We start from the raw sequence: 22,804 nt of genomic DNA on the forward strand, positions 1-22,804 counted from the left end.
AGGGCTTCCCTATATGTTTGGTTCCCAGTCGGGTACAAATAGGCAGCTGGGGGTTGGGGGCAGCCCATGCCTGCCTGCTGTACCTGGCTCGCATACAAAAATATGGTGAATCCCACATCATATTTTGGGGTTTTTTTGGCAATAAGCTTAAAAAAAGGGCCTCCCTGGATTTTCCATTGCCAGTGAAAATAACACCAAGGAGTGTGGGTTAGCAGCCAGTAGCTGCTTGGATTACCCTTCGCTAGCAATAAGAAAATGCAGAGGGAGCCCACGCATTTTTTTTTTAATTATTTTTTTAAATAACCCAAAAAAAATTGGCTTCCCTGGATTTTGAGTCAGGTAAAGCCAGGCAGCTGGGGGCTGGGATTCTCGGCAGCCCGCAGCCGCCCCTAGAAATGGAGCATTGTTTCTTAGCGCCATTTACAGGCGCGTTACCTGACTCGTCAGTATCCCTGGTGTCGGGTGGCACGCTGGGTAGAAAAGGGGTTAATACAAGCTTTGTATTCTCAGATGGTACTAAGCCCAAATATCATTGTGTCACGCCACTTTAGAAATGGCCACCATGACTTTCTAGTAAACAGAAAAAAAAAACACAACACATAGAAGCATTTTTTAAATAAAACAAAAAGACATTTAGATACTCTATCTTTATCATAAAAAGATCCTTAGTCCGACGTAATCCACAGGGACAGCAAAGTCAACTCTGGTTTAACATTGTGCACAGACAGTGTCTATACAGAGTGAGAAGCAAAGAAACCCATGTCAGCTCTGCTACATCGCTCTGTACAGAGCGATGAAGCAGGCTGACAGTGAGGTGATGATTGCACTTACATCTCGCATTGCATCACCCCACTCTCAGGACAGGAGAGACTCAGCTGCATGGAAATAAACGCAGCTGACCCGCTGCTGTCAGTAGATTGTGCGCCATGATTTGCGATGCGACACTCGCATCACGGCGCACCAGGACCTTTGATGACGTCATACTCAGTCTGTAGCCAGGTAATACAACATTCACACATGACTGGTCACATGGGTAAGACGTCACGTAAGATCCTTTTAGCCAGAGGTGCATACACATGGCACAGCAATGATCGGACGGATGCGGAAGCAGAAGAGCTGGGAGACAGAGTCTGCAGGATGCGTCGCGGGGCCTGTAAGTATGATCATAATGTTTGTTAATAATGTGCTTTTTTTTTTTACAGCCCCCGGACTCGAGCTATAACACGAGCTTCCCAGGAAAGCTCATGTTCGGGGTCGTGTACACGAACACCATGTGTTCGGTACGGACCCTGAACTTTACAGTTCGGGTTCGCCCATCCCTACTTCTTTCTGCATTTCACTACCACCCCCATCATTCCTCCGTTCCTGCACCATCTACTATATCACCCTCTTCTATCTTCCAAGGGACCTACCCTAGCTGGAGAGGGTATACTACCAGGCTGCTCCACCATCTGCCCTTGGTCAGAACTCTACCAGGCGTCACAACCTACCGCTCCTGTAAATATTCCCTTTACTTGTCCGGTTAGGGCCACTGCTTCTGGGGACCGCCACCGTGATCTCATCCACCAGGCCCCCAGCCTGCTGAGTACCCTAGGCCCTTGCGACCGCGACAAATGCAAATTAGGGATGTGTCTCATTTAACTAGCTATACTCCAATATCTTATAATACACATATGCACAAATTCCTACAGTTTTCAAGTTTTGAAAATTGGATGAATGTGGGTATATATTATATAGTCAGTTGATAAATAATGACATGTTTAGACCTGGAGCTACAAGATGAGGTTCACCTGTCTGAAAGTTGTTTTTGCAAGTATTATCAAATTAAGCATGCTTATATTGCCCAGTGTAAAGTGAAAAATATGAAAGTTAAAAAAATTTAGTATTGCATTGTGTTTGTTCAACAGATGATATTGAGGGAGTAATATCCAGTTAATGTAATGGTCTAATATATATCTTTTTTGAGAAATATTTGCTCACACTTAAACAAAAGTGGGAATCAGAGATTGGTCATATGTCAGAAGAAAAATAGCCTGCTATTCTGGAATAGGTTCCCAAACTTTCACTTGGTGACCCTAAAAGGTTTTCACTAGTGATGAGTGAGTAGACTCAGTATTGCTCGATATCCGATCCAGTATCGGGGTGCTCGGGCACTGCAGGTGCTCGAGCTAAATACTTGAGTTCCTGTTCTGTTACCTGCCTTGACACAGCCCCCAGCCACCACAGTCCTTATCATCCGCAGACAGAAGACATTGCCCGGCAACATCTGTTCGATCTTCCTGGCCACGACAGTCCTCATCATCCATGTGCTGCTGGCAACACCTGGCAACTTCCATTTTGAGTGCACCGTTCCAGAAAACAGAGAGAGAAATTTGTTTTTCAGAATGGGGACTTGAGCAATACTAACTGCACAGTTACTTTGGTCAGGGGTCACATTTGAACGACGCACACAGAACAGAACTTGGCGGGCGATGCGAGCTGCACGCAGATGATGAGGACTGTAGTGGCCGGAAAGACAGAATGCAGGTTGCTTGGTGATGTCTGCTGCCTGCTGCACGCGTATGAAGGAGACTGTGGTGGCCGGGAGCTGTGTTAGGGCAGGTAACAGCCCGCGACTTCGGGAAAAATATGCTCAAGTCAACCATTGACTCCTATTGTGCTTGGGACTCGAGTCGAGCATTTCTGAGCTTCCAACATGCTCGATTCGAATACCGAGTAACTGAGCACTTTTATGCTTCCTCATCACTTGCTTTCACATCTATTTGTTATTCATAGAACATATAGGTCTCCTGATGTCCTGTTTAAGGGCGGTATCAGAACTGACACTAAGGGGTACTTTGCACGTTGCGACATCGCTACTGCGATCTCGTCGGGGTCAAATCGAAAGTGACACACATCCAGCGCTGGTAACGACGTCGCAACGTGTAAAGCCTAGAAGCACCAGTAAACGATCGCAAAAGCGTTGAAAATCGGTCATCTGTGTAGTATCGGTCATTTCCATAATTTCGCTGCAGCGACAGGTACGATGTTGTTCCTCGTTCCTGCGGCAGCACACATCGCTGTGTATGAAGCTGCAGGAGCGAGTAACATCTCCTTACCTGCGTCCCGCCTGCAATGAGGAAGGAAGGAGGTGGGTGGGATGTTTACGTCCCGCTCATCTCCGCCCCTCCGCTTCTATTGGCCGCTTGTCGTGGGACGTCGCTGTGACGCCGCACGACCCGCCCCCTTAGAAGGAGGCGGGTCGCCGGCCAGAGCAACGTCGCAGGGAAGGTAAGTGCGTGTGAAGCTGCCGTAGTGATAATCTTCGCTATGGCAGCTATCACAAGATATCGCATCTGCGACGGGGGCGGCTAGCGATGTCGCAGCGTGCAAAGTACCCCTAAGTGTCCTCGTTGCTCTTGCGAACAGGCAGGAACTCTACATATGATATGGTTATGTCCACGGATATTGTAGTGATTTTATTTATTTTATTTTTGTATATCTATCTATATACTGTATATATATATATATATATATATATATATACATATGAATTACTTTTTTATTGATTGTTATGACATTTTTTGTGTGTCAGTATGATGAAAAAGCTAAAAAAAATGTGTTTAGTTGTTTTTGAATTTTCTTACGCTATTTGTAGTACAGGATCAAATATATGAGTTTTATAGTTCGAGTCGTTCCGGATGCAGCAATACCAATTATGTGTACTTTGTTTTTTGTTTATTTTTGCTTCGCACAAAAGCTGTGTTTTTAGTGGCAAGACAAGTTTTTGTGCACTTTTTTACATATTCTAGCTAACTTATTTTTGCTTTTTCACTTAGTCCCTCAATGGGATGTGAATATTTTTAATTTTGATCTTTGGTTTCATGCAGTTCTCATGTACTGCAGTGCACGAAATCTATCCGTTTCTTAGTGACCCAGCCTGTTAGACCCTGCTTATAGCAGTGCCTAACAGGCTACCATATCCTGAGGTCATCAGATGAACTCGGGGTGCGATGGCAACTATCGACACCTGCGATGACGATTACAGGGGGACGATATTGTTAAAGGGAGAGTTTTAACGTCCTTTTAACCACTTAGATGCCGCTGTCGTGATTTACAGCATCATTTAAGCGATTAATTGGCCCAGATTGGTTTCAAAATCTGTTAGACTGATGCCTCATGCTGTCAGCTGTCATACACAAACTCTCACTTGCAGGATTTTTTCCGCATGGGGGCCCTATACCCTTAATCCTCAGCACCATGAAAAAGCTGCGCTGAGGTTTAAGGCCACTTAATGGCCACCATAAGGGGCACTTTGCACACTGCGACATCGCAGGTGCGATGTCGGTGGGGTCAAATTGAAAATGACGCACTTCCGGCATCGCATGCGACATCGCAGTGTGTAAAGGCTGGATGATACGATTAACGAGCGCAAAAGCGTCGTAATCGTATCATCGGTGCAGCGTCGGCGTAATCCATAATTACGCTGACGCAATGGTCCGATGTTGTTCCTCGCTCCTGCGACAGCACACATCGCTGTGTGTGAAGTCGCAGGAGCGAGGAACGTCTCCTACCGGCCTCACTGCGGCTTCCGTAGGATATGCGGAAGGAAGGAGGTGGGCAGGATGTTTACATCCTGCTCATCTCCGCCCCTCCGCTCTGATTGGCCGCCTGCCGTGTGACGTCGCAGTGACGCCGCACGACCCGCCCCCTTAACAAGGAGGCGGGTCGCCGGCCACAGGGACGTCGCACGGCAGGTGAGTGTGTGTGTGAAGCTGGCGTAGCGATAACTTTCGCTACACCAGCTATCACCACATATCGCTGCTGCGACGGGGGCGGGTACTATCGCACTCGGCATCGCAGCATCGGCCTGCGATGTCGTAGTGTGCAAAGCCCGCCTAAGAGGTGTAACAGCGGTCATTAAGGGGTTATCAATCTCTCTACTGCATTATAATGCTACATTATGTACCTGGAATGTGATTATCTTGTGAGGGCAACTATAATTAATGCAATCTGTGTATTTTTTTTATACTTTATACTATTGTCTTTTCAGGTCTGTCTTCCTTGCAATAATAATCCTGAGGAATATATACCATCAGTTCATACAGTGAGATCTTCTCCTCCGAGAGCTGGTGTGGTAACAAGGTAAGGAAGAAGTACATTTTGCATCAAAACCTTTATAAATACAAACGGATATAAAAACAAAAATATAAAACAAATAAAAACAAAAATATTAAAAAAAATATTATAAAAAAAATAAAAACAAAAATATTAAAGGTATTTTTATGGGAAGCTATCATCAGAAAATTACCTAGACCAGGTTTTTGTGTTACATGTTTTTTTTTTTAAATTTTCTTTGCATAACTTGGTCTTTATTAAAAATAAAAACAACAACTAAATTGGTAATCTTACAATTATCACACTGGCCACTGGGTGTTTTTTAGGCTGATATTTCATGTCCTTCAATAACAGTTTACAGTATGCTCATAATCATCAGGTAACATCTCTATGCACAGATGATAATATTGGATCCAGCATTCACAATAGACAATGTCACAGCTGACCCTGCTCCATCTCTCTTCACAGAGACCATTGCACACACTCATTAGATGCTTCAATACGAAATATAGGGTCAGGGTCTAACTATTGTGTCCAGTGGCGTAACTAGATTCTGATGGCCCCCGGTGAAAAATTTGGACCTGTCCCTCCTGCATGTTGCTCAGATGTATAGACCCTTCTAGCATTTGTTCTAAATCCTATAAGGGCATACGTGTTTCCCCCCCATCCTCCATTATGTAGTAATGTCCCCTATCCTGTACTAATGTCCCCCTTGCTGTTATATATCCCCCATCCTTGTATATATGTCTCCGATTCTATCATGTATGTCTTCCATCCTGGGCTAATCCTGGTGTATATATATTCCCAATCCCAGGTCTCTTTCTGGTATATATGACCCTCATCCTAGTATATATTCCTCCCATATTCGTATATATCTGTCCCCCATACTGGTATATATGTCTCCCATCCTGGTATATATGTCCATCTTCCTGGTATATACAGTATATCCCTCATCCTTTGACCCTCCTGGTATACACTGTATATATGCCATCCTGGGACTTTTCCTGGTAAATATGGCACCCATCCTGGGCCCCTTCCTGGTAAAAATAAGTATTTAATACATTGCCGATTTTGCAACTGTGACAGACAAAATCCCCCCCAAAAAATACTGAAAATTATATTGTATGATTTTTAAATAATTAATTTGCATTTTATTGCATGAAATAAGTATTTGATCTCCTACCAACCAACAAAAATTCTGGATCTCACAGACCTGTTATTTTTCTTTAAGAAGCCCTTATACTCTGCACTCATTACCTGTATTAATTGCACCTTTTTGAACTTGTTATCTGTATAAAAGAAACCTGTCCACACAATCAATCACACTCCAGCCTCTCCACCATGACCAAGACCAAAGAGTTGTCTAAGGACACCAGGGACAAAATTGTAGACATGCACAAGGCTGGGATTGTCTACAAGACAATAGGCAAGCAGCTTGATGAAAAGGCAACAACTGTTGGCACAATTATTAGAAGATGGAAGAAACACAAGATGACTGTCAGTCTTACTCAGTCTGGGGCTCCAGGCAAGATTTTGCCTTACCATTAGTAACACACTACGCCATCATGGATTAAAATTTTGCAGGGCACTCAAGGTTCTGCTGCTCATGACAGCAGATGTCCAGGCCCATTTGAAATTAACCAAAGACCATCTGGATGATCCAGAGAAAGCATGGGAGAAGGTTATGTGATCAGATGAGACCAAAATAGAACTTTTTGGTCTCAACTCCGCTCGCCATGTTTGGAGGAAGAAGGATGTGTACAATCCAAAGAACAATGTCCCAACCATGAAGCATGTGTACAGTCATGGCCAAAAGTTTTGAGAATGCTACAAATATTAATTTTTACAAAGTCTACTGCTTAAGTTTTTCTAATGGCAATTTGCATATACTGCAGAATGTCATAAAGAGTGATCAGCTTAACAGCAATTACTTGCAAAGTCAATATTGGCTAAGAAAATGAACTTTAACCCCCAAAACACATTTCAACATCATTGCATTACTGCCTTAAAAGGAGCAGCTAACATTGTTTTAGTGATTGTTCCATTAACACAGGTGTGGGTGTTGATGAGGACAGGGCTGGCGATCAATCAGTCATGATTAAGTAAGAATGACACCACTGGACACTTTAAAAGGAGGCTGGTGCTTGGTATCATTGTTTCTCTTCAGTTAACCATGGTTATCTCTAAAGAAACACGTGCAGCCATCATTGCTCTGCAAAAAATGGCCTAACAGGGAAGAGTATCGCAGCTACAAAGATTGCACCTCAGTCAACAATCTATCGCATCATCAAGAACTTCAAGGAGAGAGCTTCCATTCTTGCCAAAAAGGCTCCAGGGCGCCCAAGAAGGACCAGCAAACGCCAGGACCGTATCTTAAAACTGTTTCAGCTGCGGGATCGGACTACCAGCAGTGCTGAGCTAGCTCAGCAATGGCAGCAGGCTGGTGTGAGTGCTTCTGCACGCACTGTGAGGCGGAGACTGCTTGAGCAAGGCCTGGTTTCAAGGAGGGCAGCAAAGAAGCCACTTCTCTCCAGAAAAACATCAGGGACCGACTGATATTCTGCAAAAGGTACAGGGAGTGGACTGCTGAGGACTGGGGTAAAGTAATTTTCTCAGATGAATCCCCTTTTCGATTGTTTGGGACATCTGTAAAACAGCTTATTAGGAGAAGAAGAGGTGAGCGCTACCACCAGTCTTGTCTCATGCCAAATGTTAAGCATCCTGAAACGATTCATGTGTGGGGTTGCTTCTCAGCCAAGGGAATCGGCTCAGTCACAGTCTTGCCTAAAAACACAGCCATGAATAAAGAATGGTACCAGAATGTCCTCCAAGAGCAACTTCTCCCAACTGTCCAAGAGCAGTTTGGCGCCCAACAATGCCTTTTCCAGCATGATGGAGCACCTTGGCATAAAGCAAAGGTGATCACTAAATGCTCATGGAACAAAACATAGAGATTTTGGGTCGATGGCCTGGAAACTCCCCAGATCTTAATCCCATTGAGAACTTGTGGGCAATCATCAAGAGACGGGTGGACAAACAAAAACCAACAAATTCTGGCAAAATGCAAGCATTGCTTATGCAAGAATGGACAGCTATCAGTCAGGATTTGATCTAGAAGTTGATTGAGAGCATGCCAAGGAGAATTGCAGAGGTCCTGAAGAAGAAGGGTCGACACTGCAAATATTGACTTGCTGCATTAACTCATTCTAACTGTCAATATAACCTTTTGGTACTCATAATATGATTGCAATTATATTTCTGTATGTGATGTAAACATCAGACAAACACAATTAATAACCAGAGGGCAACAGATCATGTGAAAATATAATTTTGGTGTCATTCTCAAAACTTTTGGCCATGACTGTATAGGAACATCATTCTTTGGGGGTACTTTTCTGCAAAGGTGACAGGATCACTGCATCATATTGAAGGGAGTATGGATGGGGTCATGTATCGCAAGATTTTGGCCAACAATCTCCTTCTTTCAGTAAGAGCATTGAAGATGGGTCGTGGCTGGGTATTCCAGCATAAAAGTGACCAGAAACACACAGCCAGGGCAACTAAGGCGTGGCTCCAGAAGAAGCATTTCAAGGTTCTGGAGTGCCCTAGCCAGTCTCCCGACCTGAATCCAATAAAAGATCTTTAGAAGGAGCTGAACTCAATGTTGCCCAATGACGGCCCGAAACCTGAGAGATCTGGAGAAGATCTGTATGGAGGAGTGGGCCAAAGTCCCTGCTGCAGTGTGTGCAAACAAAGGTTTCTACCAAATATTAAGTTCTGTTTTTCAATTGTATCAAATATTCATTTCATGCAATAAAATGCAAATTAATTGTTTAAAAATCATACAATGTGATTTTCTTATACTTTTTTTATTCTGACTGTAACAGTTGAAGTGTACTTATGATAAAAATTACAGACCTCTCCGATCTTTGTAAGAGGGAAACCTTGCAGAATCAGCAGTGTATCAAATACTTGTACAGACTTTTCAGTAGGCGCCAACATTTCTGAGTTTTTTCAGTTGGTCTTATATAATATTCTAATTTTCTGAGATAATGGCTTTTGGGTTTTCAATGTCTGTAAGCCATAATCATCATTAACCGAAATAAACACTTGAAATAGATCCCTCTGTGTGTAATGACTCTATATAATATATGGAAATAGATCCCTCTGTGTGTAATGACTCTATATGATATATGCGTTTCCCTTTTTGTATTGAATTACTGAAATAAATTAACTTTTTGATGATATTCTAATTTATAGAGATGGACCTGTAGTACTATTTCAGTATTTGTCACCAATAACTAAGCTAATGCAAGTCAATGGGGAACTTGAGCATTTTTCTGGGAAATCTTCAAGAAAAATGTTCTGGTTCCCCATTGATTTGCATTAGGTTCACTATTTGTAACAAATACTGGAATAGTACCAGGTACTATTCCACAAAATGAAGAAGGTGCTAGATCTGTGATTTTTCCAGCACATTGAAGTTCTAGGCTGCCTGCTGTAGATGTGAAAAGCTGAAGGGACCTTGATCCCATTGTTTCCAGGACTAACAAAGCTGATAGATCCTAGCCGTCAGTTTCATCGCAATAATGTCCTGTGCTACATGTCTTAAGAAAAAGGAGGTTATATATGTGTGAGCAGCTCTAGAATTGCTGGTCTCCTGGACATGGAAGCTGCTTCTCATTCATACAGATGTGTCTAGAAATAATTATTGTGTTAATTAATGTTTTCTCATTACATAGCAGAAAGCCACGTGGTGAAGGCAAGAAATGCCGCAAGGTGTATGGAATGGAAAACAGAGACAAGTGGTGCACGGCCTGCCGCTGGAAAAAAGCCTGTCAGAGATTTCCTGACTGAATGCGGCTCCAGCCTCCCCTCCATCGGATGGATGGATACACTGCACTCATGACATAGTGACCATGGTCTGGATTAAGCTCATCCAGGAGCTCCGGATCTGTGCTCTGCTGGATCATCAGGGAAGATATTATAGGTGACATGTTATAGAACTACGGGAATGTTCACTCTTTAATTGCATGACGATTTCTGGGCTCCGCTGCTAAGCTTTTTTTTACAAATAGTTCCTTTACACAGATGCAAAAAAAAGTTGCTGAACACTGTTTTATACAAAACCATCATAATTCTTTCCTTCATGCTAAATGATGAACAAAAAAGAAAAGAAAATCTATGAGGATGGGAAGACACGCCAAGCAGAGAAGAAATGACTGGTCTTAGCGAAAAAGGCTGAAAACATCACCATCTGATCCTCAAGAAGATAAAGCATGCCCCAGACTGTACAGAAGTGTATTGAAATGTGGCTAATCAGCATACCCCGGGCTGTGCCGCTCTGTGATATGAATGTTCACGCTGATGGCACCTGGTATGCCCATGTGTACGTACATTGTGACCACCATTTTTCCATAAGTGCTCTTTTATTCTCTTCCTATGAACTGTTTTCTATGAGCTAGTCATGCTGATAGTATTGACTCGTACTGTTTTCCATGTTAGATGAGGGCACTTGAGTGAAGCAGACATACGAGGCCCGGTGCCCATCGCTGGCCCAGGCCTTCTGCACTTTGTTTCACAGCGACATTTTTTATATGATTTTAGATTTTTACCCCCGCTCCAATGACGGTGGTGATTTTAATGACTGAACTAATAGCTAATAGTGCCAACACGCATATGAGACCCAACCTGCCTCACCTTCTTCCCCGTGTGGAACACATCCTTGTAGGTTTTTATACTGTGAATACTATATACATTTTATCCATATTTACTTTATAAAAGCCAGAGGCGTGCACATCATGTACCTTTCAGTTATCCCTACACCAACCAGATTAGGGGCCACATATTCGATATCCCAACGCTATTACCCGACACATCGGACGCGGACCTCATACAAAAGCCATTAAGTCTAAAAAGCAGTCAGTGGATTTTGATACTTTTTATTGTTGATGAATTTACATATAAGCAGTATTAGTGTCGTCTGTGGAACTGTGTAATTCTCGTAACTTGAGTATTTGATGTGGACTATTGTAAGTGTTGCTCACGTCTTCATCGCCTTCACTTGCTGATCTGCGCACAAACAGAATATGATCCACCCATAAAGGCACTAAAATTTCCACATTCAGAAAAGATAAAAAATACACAAAACATAATCTGGACAGTTCAAATATAAAGCAAAATGCAGATCACTTTGGCAGTGATTATATTGCATTCTTTTATAATCATTTCGTGCACTTAAGGTGTCGTACACATATTGTTCTGCCTCCACCAACATCACACTTGAAATTCATGAGTAATTGTCTAGGTGCCTTATTAATTGGAGGCATCAGCAGTTACCTGTAGCAAGGGACACTAATTTCTAAATTGCAGGGAGCAACTATATATCTTAGCATCTTCCCGGCAGTCAAATTGGGTGCAAATCTTCAGGGTTTAATTGCTATTAGTTACTAACATCTAGTGGGGTCATTTATGAAATTACGATCAGAAAAAAGCTCAAAAGTAGCTATTTAGTTATAGTTCCCGATTCATCAAAGCTTTCATGCTAGGTTCTCCTGGTATAACAAAGTGGGCGAAGCTGAGGCGGGATGGGGCACAACATGGGCGAGAGGGGGGTGACTCTGGGGCAAGATGAGGATACCACGGGGATGGGATGGGGCGGGACGGGGCACAGCAGTGGCAGGATGGGGTGACTCTGGGGCGAGATGGGGGCACCTCGGGTTGGATGAGAGGTGGGGCGGGGCACAGCAGGGGCGGGATGGGGTGACTCTGGGGTGAGATGGGGGCACCTCAGGGGTTGGATGGGGCGGAACAGGGCACAGCAGGGGCGAGATGGGATGACTCTAGGCTGTGATGGGGCACCGCAGGGGTGGGATTAGGGCGGAACAAGGCACAGCAGGGGCGGGACGCCAGAGCTCTTCATGACTGGCTATGACATTCCGTATGCCAGAAATGTCACTCCATTACCTAACTGGAGTGAGATCTCTGGTGTAGCATATGGAGGCTCACACCAGTCGTCAGACACTCCAGATTCATAAAAAGACGTATACCTCTTCATAAATCTGGAGCATCTAACTCCAGCACGCCCCCTTATCAAGACCAGCTTGAAGAACACCAGTCTTGATGAATCAGCCTTATAACCAGGAATATGTTCCAGACGTGCAGCAATACCAACAAGCAGATGTTTTGACTCTTGCAGATTCAGTCTACCTATGTATTACATGGGTGACCATTCATCTGAATGACTGTCATGCAGGGGTGGACATAGTATTGGTGTAATCTGTGCAGCCAGGAGGGCCCAAGAGTTAGTTACCTCTATCATCTCCAAAGCAGGTGCAGTTGTGCATTATTATGGGCTATTGGACTGTAATGGATCCTCCATTTCTGTCTGTGTCCACTCCTGCGGTCATGTTCAGTAATAGTACATATTGAGTGTGAGATCAACAGGCCAGACTCCTTAAGACTGGTGTTTTATACACTGATCTTAATGAAGGGAGCATTGGAGTAAAGGCTAATAATGCTGTGGGGAATAGCGATTCAATCAGAACTTCACTGTCAATACACTGACCCCAAACATTGAGTTTGCAAATAGAATTAGAGTTTTCGCCTATACTATTTTCTGCACTTATTATTCTATTGCACATATTATTAAGCTTATTGATTTTTGCACTTTTTTGTCTTTCTCTAAACTATTGCAACTCATTCCTTTCACTTTATAAATATAAGATCCCTGGCAGTCAGGTATTTCCACTAATCCTACTTCACGCATTCGCCTTTAATTCCTGGAAATTCCGTGTAACCCGTAGCAATGAGAAATGAATCAATTCATTAATCAATGTTGCTGCACTGATCAAAGCTAACATCTGCCGGGTTGCTTTGAGCAACTGTGTGTTTGTGCTCTTTGCAGCATGTTATTAACCCCATAGCCACCATAACCTTGAAAGTAAAAATTAATAAAAATGCAAATTAAATGAAAGGATTATTACATTTAATTTAACTATGCAAATTAACATTTAATCCCACATGTTACATGATAGAACCAATTTATGTCTATTGGAGAATTTTTATTTTTTAAGTTCCCAGGGGGTCTTTTATTATTACTTGTGGTCTTAAAGAGACTTGTGTTTCATATGTATGTTACTGTACCATGCACAATTTCTTTCATGTATTTCCTGTAATATATTTATAGGTGCTTTGAATTACTGTTTTAAGTTACAATTTAGATGACATATGTTATTGACAAGTTATACAGCAAGAACAAAGACCTGAATAGCCATTTTACTATGTATATGTATCAGTACCAGTTAAAGAGGACTCACCTCCAGGATTTTCATCTATAAACTAAAGCCAGTGCTATACTGGTGCTATCATGCGGATTCTATACATACCTTTAGTTGTGAGATCGGATGTATAGTTTCTGAAATACAGACAAGTAAAGTTTGTGAAATGCACTGTTATTTGATGACAGGTGCAACAGAATATCTAATGTCTGCCTGCCTGTCCTTCCTTCCTCCTTCTAGAGACAGGGAGAGGAAGGACAGGCAGACAGACAAGGGCGGGAATAACTAGCAAAACCCAACCCACTTATTAGATATTCCATTGCACCTCTCATCAAATAACAGTGCATTTCACAAACTTTACTTGCCTATATTTCAGAAAGTATACATCTGATCTCACAACTAAAGGTATGTTTAGAATCAGCATCTTAGCGCCAGTATAACACTGGCTTTAGTTTATATATAAAAATCCTGGTGGGTAGTCCTCTTTAAGTTATACAGCAAGATCAAAGACCAGAATAGCCATTTTACTATGTATCAGTACCACTTATTGTATTGTTACATATCCCTTGAATCTCAAGTATCATGTATAATATATATTATAAGATAGTAACTGCATAAAAAGCAGATTGTCTAGCTGCTATATGACCCAGGGAGAAAGTCCACCTCTTGGGTGGTGTGCACCTATGCAAGGCTTCTTCTCTCAGCCGACAAGACAGCATTAGGTGATAGAAGCCGGCCCATGGGTCATACCACATATCTTCTCTATAGAGGTAGGTAGAGTATGGAAGCAGGTGAGCCGTCCTCTCCAACAAAAATAGAAGGGGGACAAATAATGACTTTTCTATAAAAATCACCATCGTTTCTTGCTGCAATCATATTTGCAGAAGCCATATATTTAGTACTAAGAATAAGACAAGATCCCATCATGGAGCAACCGGAAAGGTTATACTGGAAAAGGTTGCCCTGCTGTGTTCTTATGAGATACAATTTAGTTTTTGATATATGTTTCCTGAACTATTTTACACTATGACATCTGTTTTCAAGTCGTGGACTATGAGACTCATCATCATTGCATTTCTGCCAGCTTTTTGGGAAGTAAATTAATAATTTTTTTATTTGCTTTGTTAAAAAAAAGGCGAATATCCTTTGATGGGTTTGTCACATTGTTTTTATGTTGTTTAGTTATTTCTATGTTTTTGGGAGTTTTTATGTCAATGTGGCTCTTCCAGACGTTTTACTGATTCATCAAATGCAAATTTTTTAAAGTTGCTAAATTTTTGCTTGAATATTCTCCAGTTCCCCAAAAGTGATTTATTTTTTTGCACTCCAGGCTTTTTTGCAAAAAATTTGAGGATTATTTGCACTAAAAAAAGAGCAAAAGAGGTTAAAGGGAAAAATCAAACCCAATTTCTACTTCAGAAAGTTCATGAAGTATGTGTGCTATTTTGAAGAATTTTGTTAAAAAGAAACATTAATGAATACCACAAGGCAAAAATCAAAAATGACTTTAAAAAAATGCAAATGATGAATCGGGATTTATATATTTCTTTAAAGTGTTAGATCTCAGGCATAACGTTGTATGCACAGCACCTGTATGGAGGTGAACTAAGTCCTCGGTACGGAATCATATTTTCACCTAGAAACATTAATTTTTGGGGTTTTGGGTAGATACATCTTTTTTTTCTTATGGTGTGTATGCTTCTGAAATAAATCAGCATCATACAAAGATACACTAAGGGCCCACGGATTTATATGGATCAGCATTATGGATTCATAGAACATACTCCAAAAGCACACTGAAATCAGCCTAACTTTATAAAGCCTTTCTATACCTGAAATAGATGAGTATTAGTGATGGGCAAATAGTGAAATATTCATGTTCGGATTATGCGTACTGAGTACTATTCCACTAGAGATCAGCAAACCCGAGGTTCGGTGTTCAGTCTTTGTACCAAACACAGACTTTACAAAAAAAAACCAGAGTTCAGATTCGGAGTTCGGGTACTTTACGTACGAACATCACTTGCGCAAGCATCACTGTGCTTGGGTACGCTTGGTGCTTGGCCCAGTGTGAGCCGATTGCAGTTTTTGATTGTTCGCGCTGGGGGTATCAACAGCATAATCAGATGTAGTGTGCACCTAAAAAATTTTTTTTGAAAAACCTTACCCACCTGCGCCAAGAAGTGATCTGTTTATGCCTGGTTGCATGTGGGCGGAGACCTGAACTGTCCAATTAGTGACTTCGATTGGGGTAAAGGTCAAGTTCGGGTCCAAAACTGAACTTTATCAAAAGTCTGGCTGAACCCGCCAAACCGAAGTTCCACGGGTCGGCTCATCTCTACTTGTCACGAATAACAAACCTAATGCATTGGGTTCGTTATTCATGACAAATACTAGAATAGTACTAGGTATTCAGTATGCATAATCAGAACTGAAATATTTCACTATTCACCCATCTCTAGTGAGTATATTATGGATCGGTGTTCTATGGATCCATAGCATGACCCCATACAGACATCTATAGGGCTTAACATTCCAACTGTGCACCTCTGATTTCATACGGGCACATGGAGGTCTTTACTTACAGATTGATATCACAATGTGTGTTAATAAATATAAAATCATGGCATACTCCAACACCCTACTTGCCAATAGTCCAATTCTGCAAGTAGAATACTGCAACCTAATCAGGGGTGGGACTTTACAATTACCCGATTTTGGTCTTTAAAACTTTCTTAAATAGCCATGACGTGTGATATTATGGAATTATTCTGACCTCATAGAATTTCTTCTAGGGGATAATGACTCTTAGAGCACTGTAATACAGATTGTGAGTGCCCTTGTGTGCACACAGCTATGCCAGACTTATGAGTCCAAATTCAGAATTATGTGCATAACCGCCACAATTTTTTATCTTTACACCTTTCAAGATAAAAAAAAATAATTTTCTTATACATCATAACCAAGAAACATTCCGTACTATGAACTGCATTTTCTAGTATTCTACCTCTATCCTACCTCTGTCTTGTACGCCAAGTACTACAACTGGTATACAATCACTTCAAAATGTCAATATGCCAAACCCTGTGTTGAATGTAAAGTAACTGCAAGGGAAACATTTTGAGTAAAATACATTTCGGACTGCATGTCACGATTCTAATAGCATTTTACCAAAATGTCCCTTACTAGCAGTACTTAATGAATAACCTTTTATATACCTGATCTAAGGGACTGGGAAGCTCTATGATTGTGAATGTAGAAAGTTCTATGTGCACAGTAATTATATATACACATTATATCTTTCCCTCCTTTTACATTATAGTTGTATATTATATGTGAAACTAATGTTAATTGTGGAGTCTTATAAAATACCTTATAAACCCACCCTAAATGTAAATGCTTAAATGTTATTATTCTTTATATAATAAATATAAGTCCATTTGCACTGAACACCGCCATGCTCACCATGACTGGGTCGTATATAGCTCGGTGTTATTTGATAATTGCCATAATATTCTTGGTTTCAGAATACCATCTCATAACTCATTTCATAACCGAAAAATTAAAGGGATTTTTTAAGGAACTCAATGAAATCTTACCTAGAGTTGGAAATTTTATAAAATATAGGAATCACAATTACTTTCTCCTTGAATACCCATCTGATTTAGTGGTGGTCTGGAAGTGAAGTCCCACCCTTCATTCATGTGAATGGTACAGCCAATTACTGGTCTTAGTAACATGCCATAAGTGCAAGCAGTAGACAGCGATTGATTGTAGCTCTTGACTGCACCTGTGGGTGGGATGTCATCACTGCAGAACCAGTGGCAGCCACTTGGTGCCGTAAGAATTAAAGGGAGCCTGTCACCAGATTTTGGCCTTCTAAACTAAAATTAGCACCTAAGGCTATGTGCCCACGGGGACATTGTCCTGCGGATATATCCGCAAGACATTCCGCAGGTGCTCCCAGAAATCCGCAACAGAACTTTCTCTGTTTGACCGGAGCTCGTGCAGGCCCCGCCCACCTCTTCCTTCCTGTACCTGGCTGGATCCACCGCGCTGCTGCCGCTGCCGCTACACCGGACGGAGAAAGTGACTCGGGTCTCTATCAAGGCAGGTAAGTATATGGAACCCTGCGGAGAAATCCGCAACAATTGACATGCTGCAGATTTTTCCGCACGAAAATCCGCACGATTTCCGCTGCAGAAAAATCCGCAGCGTGGGCCCAGCATTTCCCAAATGCCATAGAAATGGCTGGGGAGTAGCTGTGCTGCAGATTTCTGGAAAATCCACGGCTTTTCCGCGAGAAATCCGCGGCAAAATCCGCGCATTTTCCGCAGCGTGGGCACATAGCCATATGCAGCAGCATCTGTGCTGCATTCCCCCCTGAGCCCCCCTATAGACCCCACAAATACCTTTATAAAATCTCCCACCATGTGTGTAAATTGCCCGATCCGGTCCAATGGGCGTCCTAACCTGTACCCCCTGTCCCTCCTTTTGCCGTCCTCCAGTGCTGATTGACGTGGATAACGCCTTCAGGGCCAATGACGTAGGCGGGCTTGTTCTCGCACCTGCGCAGATACATTCCTGGCTCGCGCAGGCACACTTTGCTCTACCCTACTGCGGACAGAGCCGAAAGCATAGGTGCCCCTGCGCAAAGCGGTGAGTTCTCTGCACAGGCGCGACATTTTGCCCGTGGATGTGGATGACATCCCGATCATCTTGCACATCGCTTGGCAAAATATCGTGCCTGCGCAGAGAACTCGTCAGTTTGTTCAGGCTCACCTATCTTTTCGGCTCTGCCCACAATAGGGCAGAACTAAATGTGCCTGCGCAAGCCGGGAATGTGTCGGCGCAGGCACAAAATTTTGCCCGCCTACGTGGATGGTGCATGAGGCGCCGTCCACGTCAATGAGCTCAGGAGGACGGGGAAAGGAGGGACAGGAGGCACAGATGAGGATGTCCATCGGACCAGATCGGGCAATTTGCATACAGGGTGGGAGATTTTATAAAGGTATTTGTGGGGTCTACAGGGGTGTTCAGTTGGTAATGTGCACCTTTATAGACTGCAGCACAGACGCTGCTTACGGTGCTACTTTTAGTTTAGAAGGCCAAAATATTGTAACAGGTTCCCTTTAAGTGGAAAGTAGTTATTGTTTCTTCCTTTTTTATACCTTTTCTACTTTAGGGAAAATTTTGTAAAGTTGGGGAAGATCTATTTAACAAAATGGAAATTAGTTGCCTAAATTAATAACATAAACTCACAAAATGCAGAAGGTTCTACCGCAGAAGTCCCCAACATGCGGCTCTCCGGCTGTTACAAAGCTCCCTATGCTTGTCAGGGTTTGCTGGGAGTTGTAGTTCTTAACATCAAGTAATCTTCAGGTTGGAGATGCTGAAAAAAAACAGTTCTGCAAAGACGTTTTCTAATATACCGTACCTAAAATATTTGCAGCAGATGGATTTTGCTGACTATCCAGTCCAAAGTCTATGGTTATCATCTCACATTTTCTTTCTAAGACAATGCAAGAAAGTTTTTACTTTAATTAAAAGATTGTTTGTTTGTTTTTTTAAAAATAAGAAAATGTAAAACAGAATTATATTATTTTACATTATTCTAATTATTGGGGACTCTTTTCTATCATGTAAATACTGAATTCCATTCTGCTGAACTTTTCGCTTCGACGTTGCTGGGGGAATAGTGCTGTCTTTTGGGTCATCCAGAAGTTACAATGTCATCACCAAAGTCACAGGCTCCTATATTAACACCCCAGGGAAGATAGCAATTGACTTTTGTCATTAATTCTTGTAATTGAATTTTATAATATCTTGGGGAGTAGGGGACCCTCTATTCTGCTGGAATATCGTCTCTAAAGTTCCCATAAATGATTTATTGTGTTCTTTGTTTAAGACCTAAACGTATCACATATGGCTTATCCATTATTACTTAAATATTATTTCATAAAATATTATTTCATGTATGAACACAATTAACAACCTCTTCTTATTACTGAAATTGCACAAGCGATGCAAAAAACAGAATGTACTGCCCTTTCTATAGTAAGATATCTATCCATATTTATTTTTGTACTAGTATAATGTATTCAGATCTTTACATTGATTATGGGGTTATCCAGATTATGTCAATAACCTCTGAGGATATAACACTTTGTGCTTCTACTGTGTAATATACTCTCGCTTTAGGGCTCGTTCAGATGTCCGTTTTTCTCATATGATTTATATTTGGGGTTTTCACAGACATAAATCTTACTTATAGTCCATGGGGCAGTTCACACGTCGATCAATTTTTTGTAGACCAAGTGGTCTGCACAAAATCACAGAAATATGACCAATTTTTATCCAATTCACAGACCTAACTTGACAATGTTGAAGCTTGAGAAACTTGAGAAGCTTGAAAAAACTCTGTCATGATCCAGGACCGGTATTCCCCGCTCCAGAGTTTCCCAGACCAGGCCTGGTCATTTCAGGGGTTAACTCCCATCGGCCTCGTTCCGGTTTCAGGAGACAGTATCTGGGCACTGTACCAGCATTCCAGCGCTGGTTATGGTTTTGCTCTGCAGCCTGTGACTGGCTCTGGTGAGATTTCCTTTTTGATCTGACTCCTAGTTATCGTGCCCTAACCTGTACCCTCCTCCGTTCGTCCGTCTGTTCCAGCCCTGACTTCCCGCTCCTCTCATTTGTTTACCCATACTGGTTCATGCTCTTCCCATGTCTGTGTCTCCTCACCCTCCAGTCATGTCTTCTGTTCCCGGTGCTCTTTGTGTCCCTTCTGCATACCTAATCTCTCACCACCCAACCTCGGTTCTGTTTTCTGACCTAATCTTGATCCTCCCTCAGCACTTACTTGACTTCTCTGCTAGACCCTGACTGCTTGACTGCTCTATTTCCCCTGGTAGTTCGACTGTGATCTGCCTGCTGAAGTTACTCTGCTGTACTTCAGCCTCCCTTCTGTTACAGTGTTACTTTGACTCTCCTTCACTACACTGCTGCCACTTAGTGGAGAATACGCTGTACTACTTCTCACCGGCCCTTTGTACAGCTGACACTCCACAAGTGTTTTTTTACAGATGAAACTGACAGCAAGAACTTACACACTGGTAAAAAATATGATAAAAAACACTGATGAAACTCAGACTATTTTTTACGAATGAGAAAAGTTACTGATGTCTGTATGAGCCCTGAAAGAAAATGAGTCATGTGATTCATGCTGTTCAAATCAAGGTCAACATGAAAAAGAGCCTGGCTCCATCATCACAAATATGTAGAGTACACTCTGAAATGGTGTTTCAGAGAAAACATGCTTTACACATGGAGTCTAGAACAAGGCTACTGAGATTCCTAGCCACTGATGTGGGTCCCTGGCTTCTCCCTGCCCGGCTTTGCATAATTGAGCAGTTGGATGCTCAGAGGGGCATGACTCGAGTACTCAGTGTAATGGAAGTCTTTGTCCAGAAGATTTTGTAATAAAATGCTCTAGTTCCCCATTGACTTCCATTATACTTGGGTACTCAAGTCATGCCCCTCTGTGCATACGATTGATCGTTACAAGTACCAAGCACCAAGAACCCGACTCGCTCATCACCAGTGACTAGTCATCTCAGTCACATTGTTCTGTGTCCACTGTAATGACAGAGCCTGGCTCCATTACAGATATTTAGGAATCACTCTGAAATGGTGTTTCAGAGAAAACATACTTCACACATGGGAACTGGAACAAGGTTACTGAGATGACTAACCATTGACATGGGCCCCTGCTGACTTCTCCTTGCCCGGCTTTGCAAAATTCACAGGACTCCCCCTATACACGCTGTCGGTCATGCAGAGCTGGGCAGGGAGAAGTCAGTATTGGACCACTTTGGTGACTAGTAGTGATTAGCGAGCACTGCCATGGTTGGGTACTCGGTACTCATAACATGCAGTTGGATGCTCGGATGGGCATGACTCATCTATTGAGCATAATGGAAGTCAATGGGGACTCAAACTTTTTCCGGAAGATTTCCTGGAAAAATGCTTGAGTTCCCCGTTGACTTCCATTATAGTCTGGTACTCGAGTCTCGCCCATCCAAGCATCCAACTGCACGTTATGAGTACCAAGCATGGTAGCGCTCGCTCATCACCAGTAACTACTCATCTCAGTCACCTTGTTCTATGCCCATTGTAATGAGAGAGCCTGGCCCTATCATTACAGATATGTAGGTTTCACTCTCAAATGATGTATCAGAGAAAACATTCTTTACATATGGGGTCTACTGAGAAGACTGGCCACTGACGTGGGCCCCTGCTAGCTTTTCCCTTGCCCCTGACAGGACTCTCCCTATACACACTGTCAGTCAAGCAGAGCCGGACCTGGAGAAGTCAGTGGAGGCCCAAATTGGTGACTACTGACTAGTCATCTCAGTCACCATGTTCTGTGACCATTGTAATGACAAAGCCTGGCTCTGACTCATGTGACCCAATGTTCCCTTTATAAGTGACTGATTTCCTTGAAAAGTTGGTGATTTATTAAATGGAAATTGTTTGTGTTGTCTATGTCAACCAATCACACTGCAGCTTTCATTTCTTACACTGCTCTGTAAAAATGAAAGCTGTTCTGTGATTAGTTGCTATGAGAACTTAAAACTGCTTCTTTTTAAGTTTCACATCTGTTACCAAGGTCTATATACGTAGTATAGTCTATGGGCCTCATGTATCAAAACTGGCCTTGCTGTCCATAGCAACCACAGTGCAATTTTGGTCCACGGTAGTCTAAGAAATGAAAACCGAGCTCTGGTTGCTACGGGCAAAAAGGCTGTTTTTCTGTCAATTTTTATGAAAGGTTTATCTGGTAATATTTCTCAAAATTTCTCCAAATTGGTGGAAAGATTATAATATACAGTAGGAGCATATCAGGGAGCAAAACTTTTACCAGTGAACATTGCTTTTCCCTTTCCAAAGGGTTTTCAGGAAAAATGAGAACTGGAAAACGTGATTAGTTGCTATGGAAAACCGCTCTACATTTACACTTTTCTATTTTTTCAAAACAGTAAAATTTCTAAGATTTATTTGACAGAATAGTAATCTGTGAACGCAGATAGGCCAGATAGCAAATATGGTAAGGTACAAGGTGGTCTAAAAGCTGGCGCCTGCCTCAGCATCGGTTCAGGCCACTACACAGTATAGACAATGCGGTTGTATGAAGGCTTGGTAGGCCGCATGCTTAGATTTGTTTCAGACCGGTGATTGAGAAGCTAATAACTACATATCATGAGGGATATTAACTTTTAATATGTATTTTTTACCTGTTATAAATGTCTTTTTAGCAAGTGGGTGTGAACCTCAAGAAGACTGCCATAGAGAAGAGTTGAGGACCAGGCCCACTTGGTAAAAAGACTAGATTTCCGTGCAGGGAAGAAGGGATCATAATTCAGGAA

The 22,804-nt window shown here is 42.2% G+C and overlaps 1 protein-coding gene across 1 annotated transcript in view; it reads left to right on the top strand.

Annotated features, from left to right (window-relative positions):
• Positions 1 to 9,954, top strand: part of ZNF704 (zinc finger protein 704) — a 118,488-nt gene extending 108,534 nt beyond the window's left edge. The window contains exons 7-8 of the mRNA XM_075316293.1: positions 5,033 to 5,124; positions 9,840 to 9,954. Coding sequence (XP_075172408.1) covers positions 5,033 to 5,124; positions 9,840 to 9,954 — 207 coding nt within the window. The remainder of the gene's footprint in view (positions 1 to 5,032; positions 5,125 to 9,839) is intronic.
• The last annotated feature ends 12,850 nt before the right edge of the window (positions 9,955 to 22,804 follow it).

This window comes from Anomaloglossus baeobatrachus, chromosome 6 (assembly GCF_048569485.1).
Source record: "Anomaloglossus baeobatrachus isolate aAnoBae1 chromosome 6, aAnoBae1.hap1, whole genome shotgun sequence".
Lineage (NCBI taxonomy): Eukaryota > Metazoa > Chordata > Amphibia > Anura > Aromobatidae > Anomaloglossus > Anomaloglossus baeobatrachus.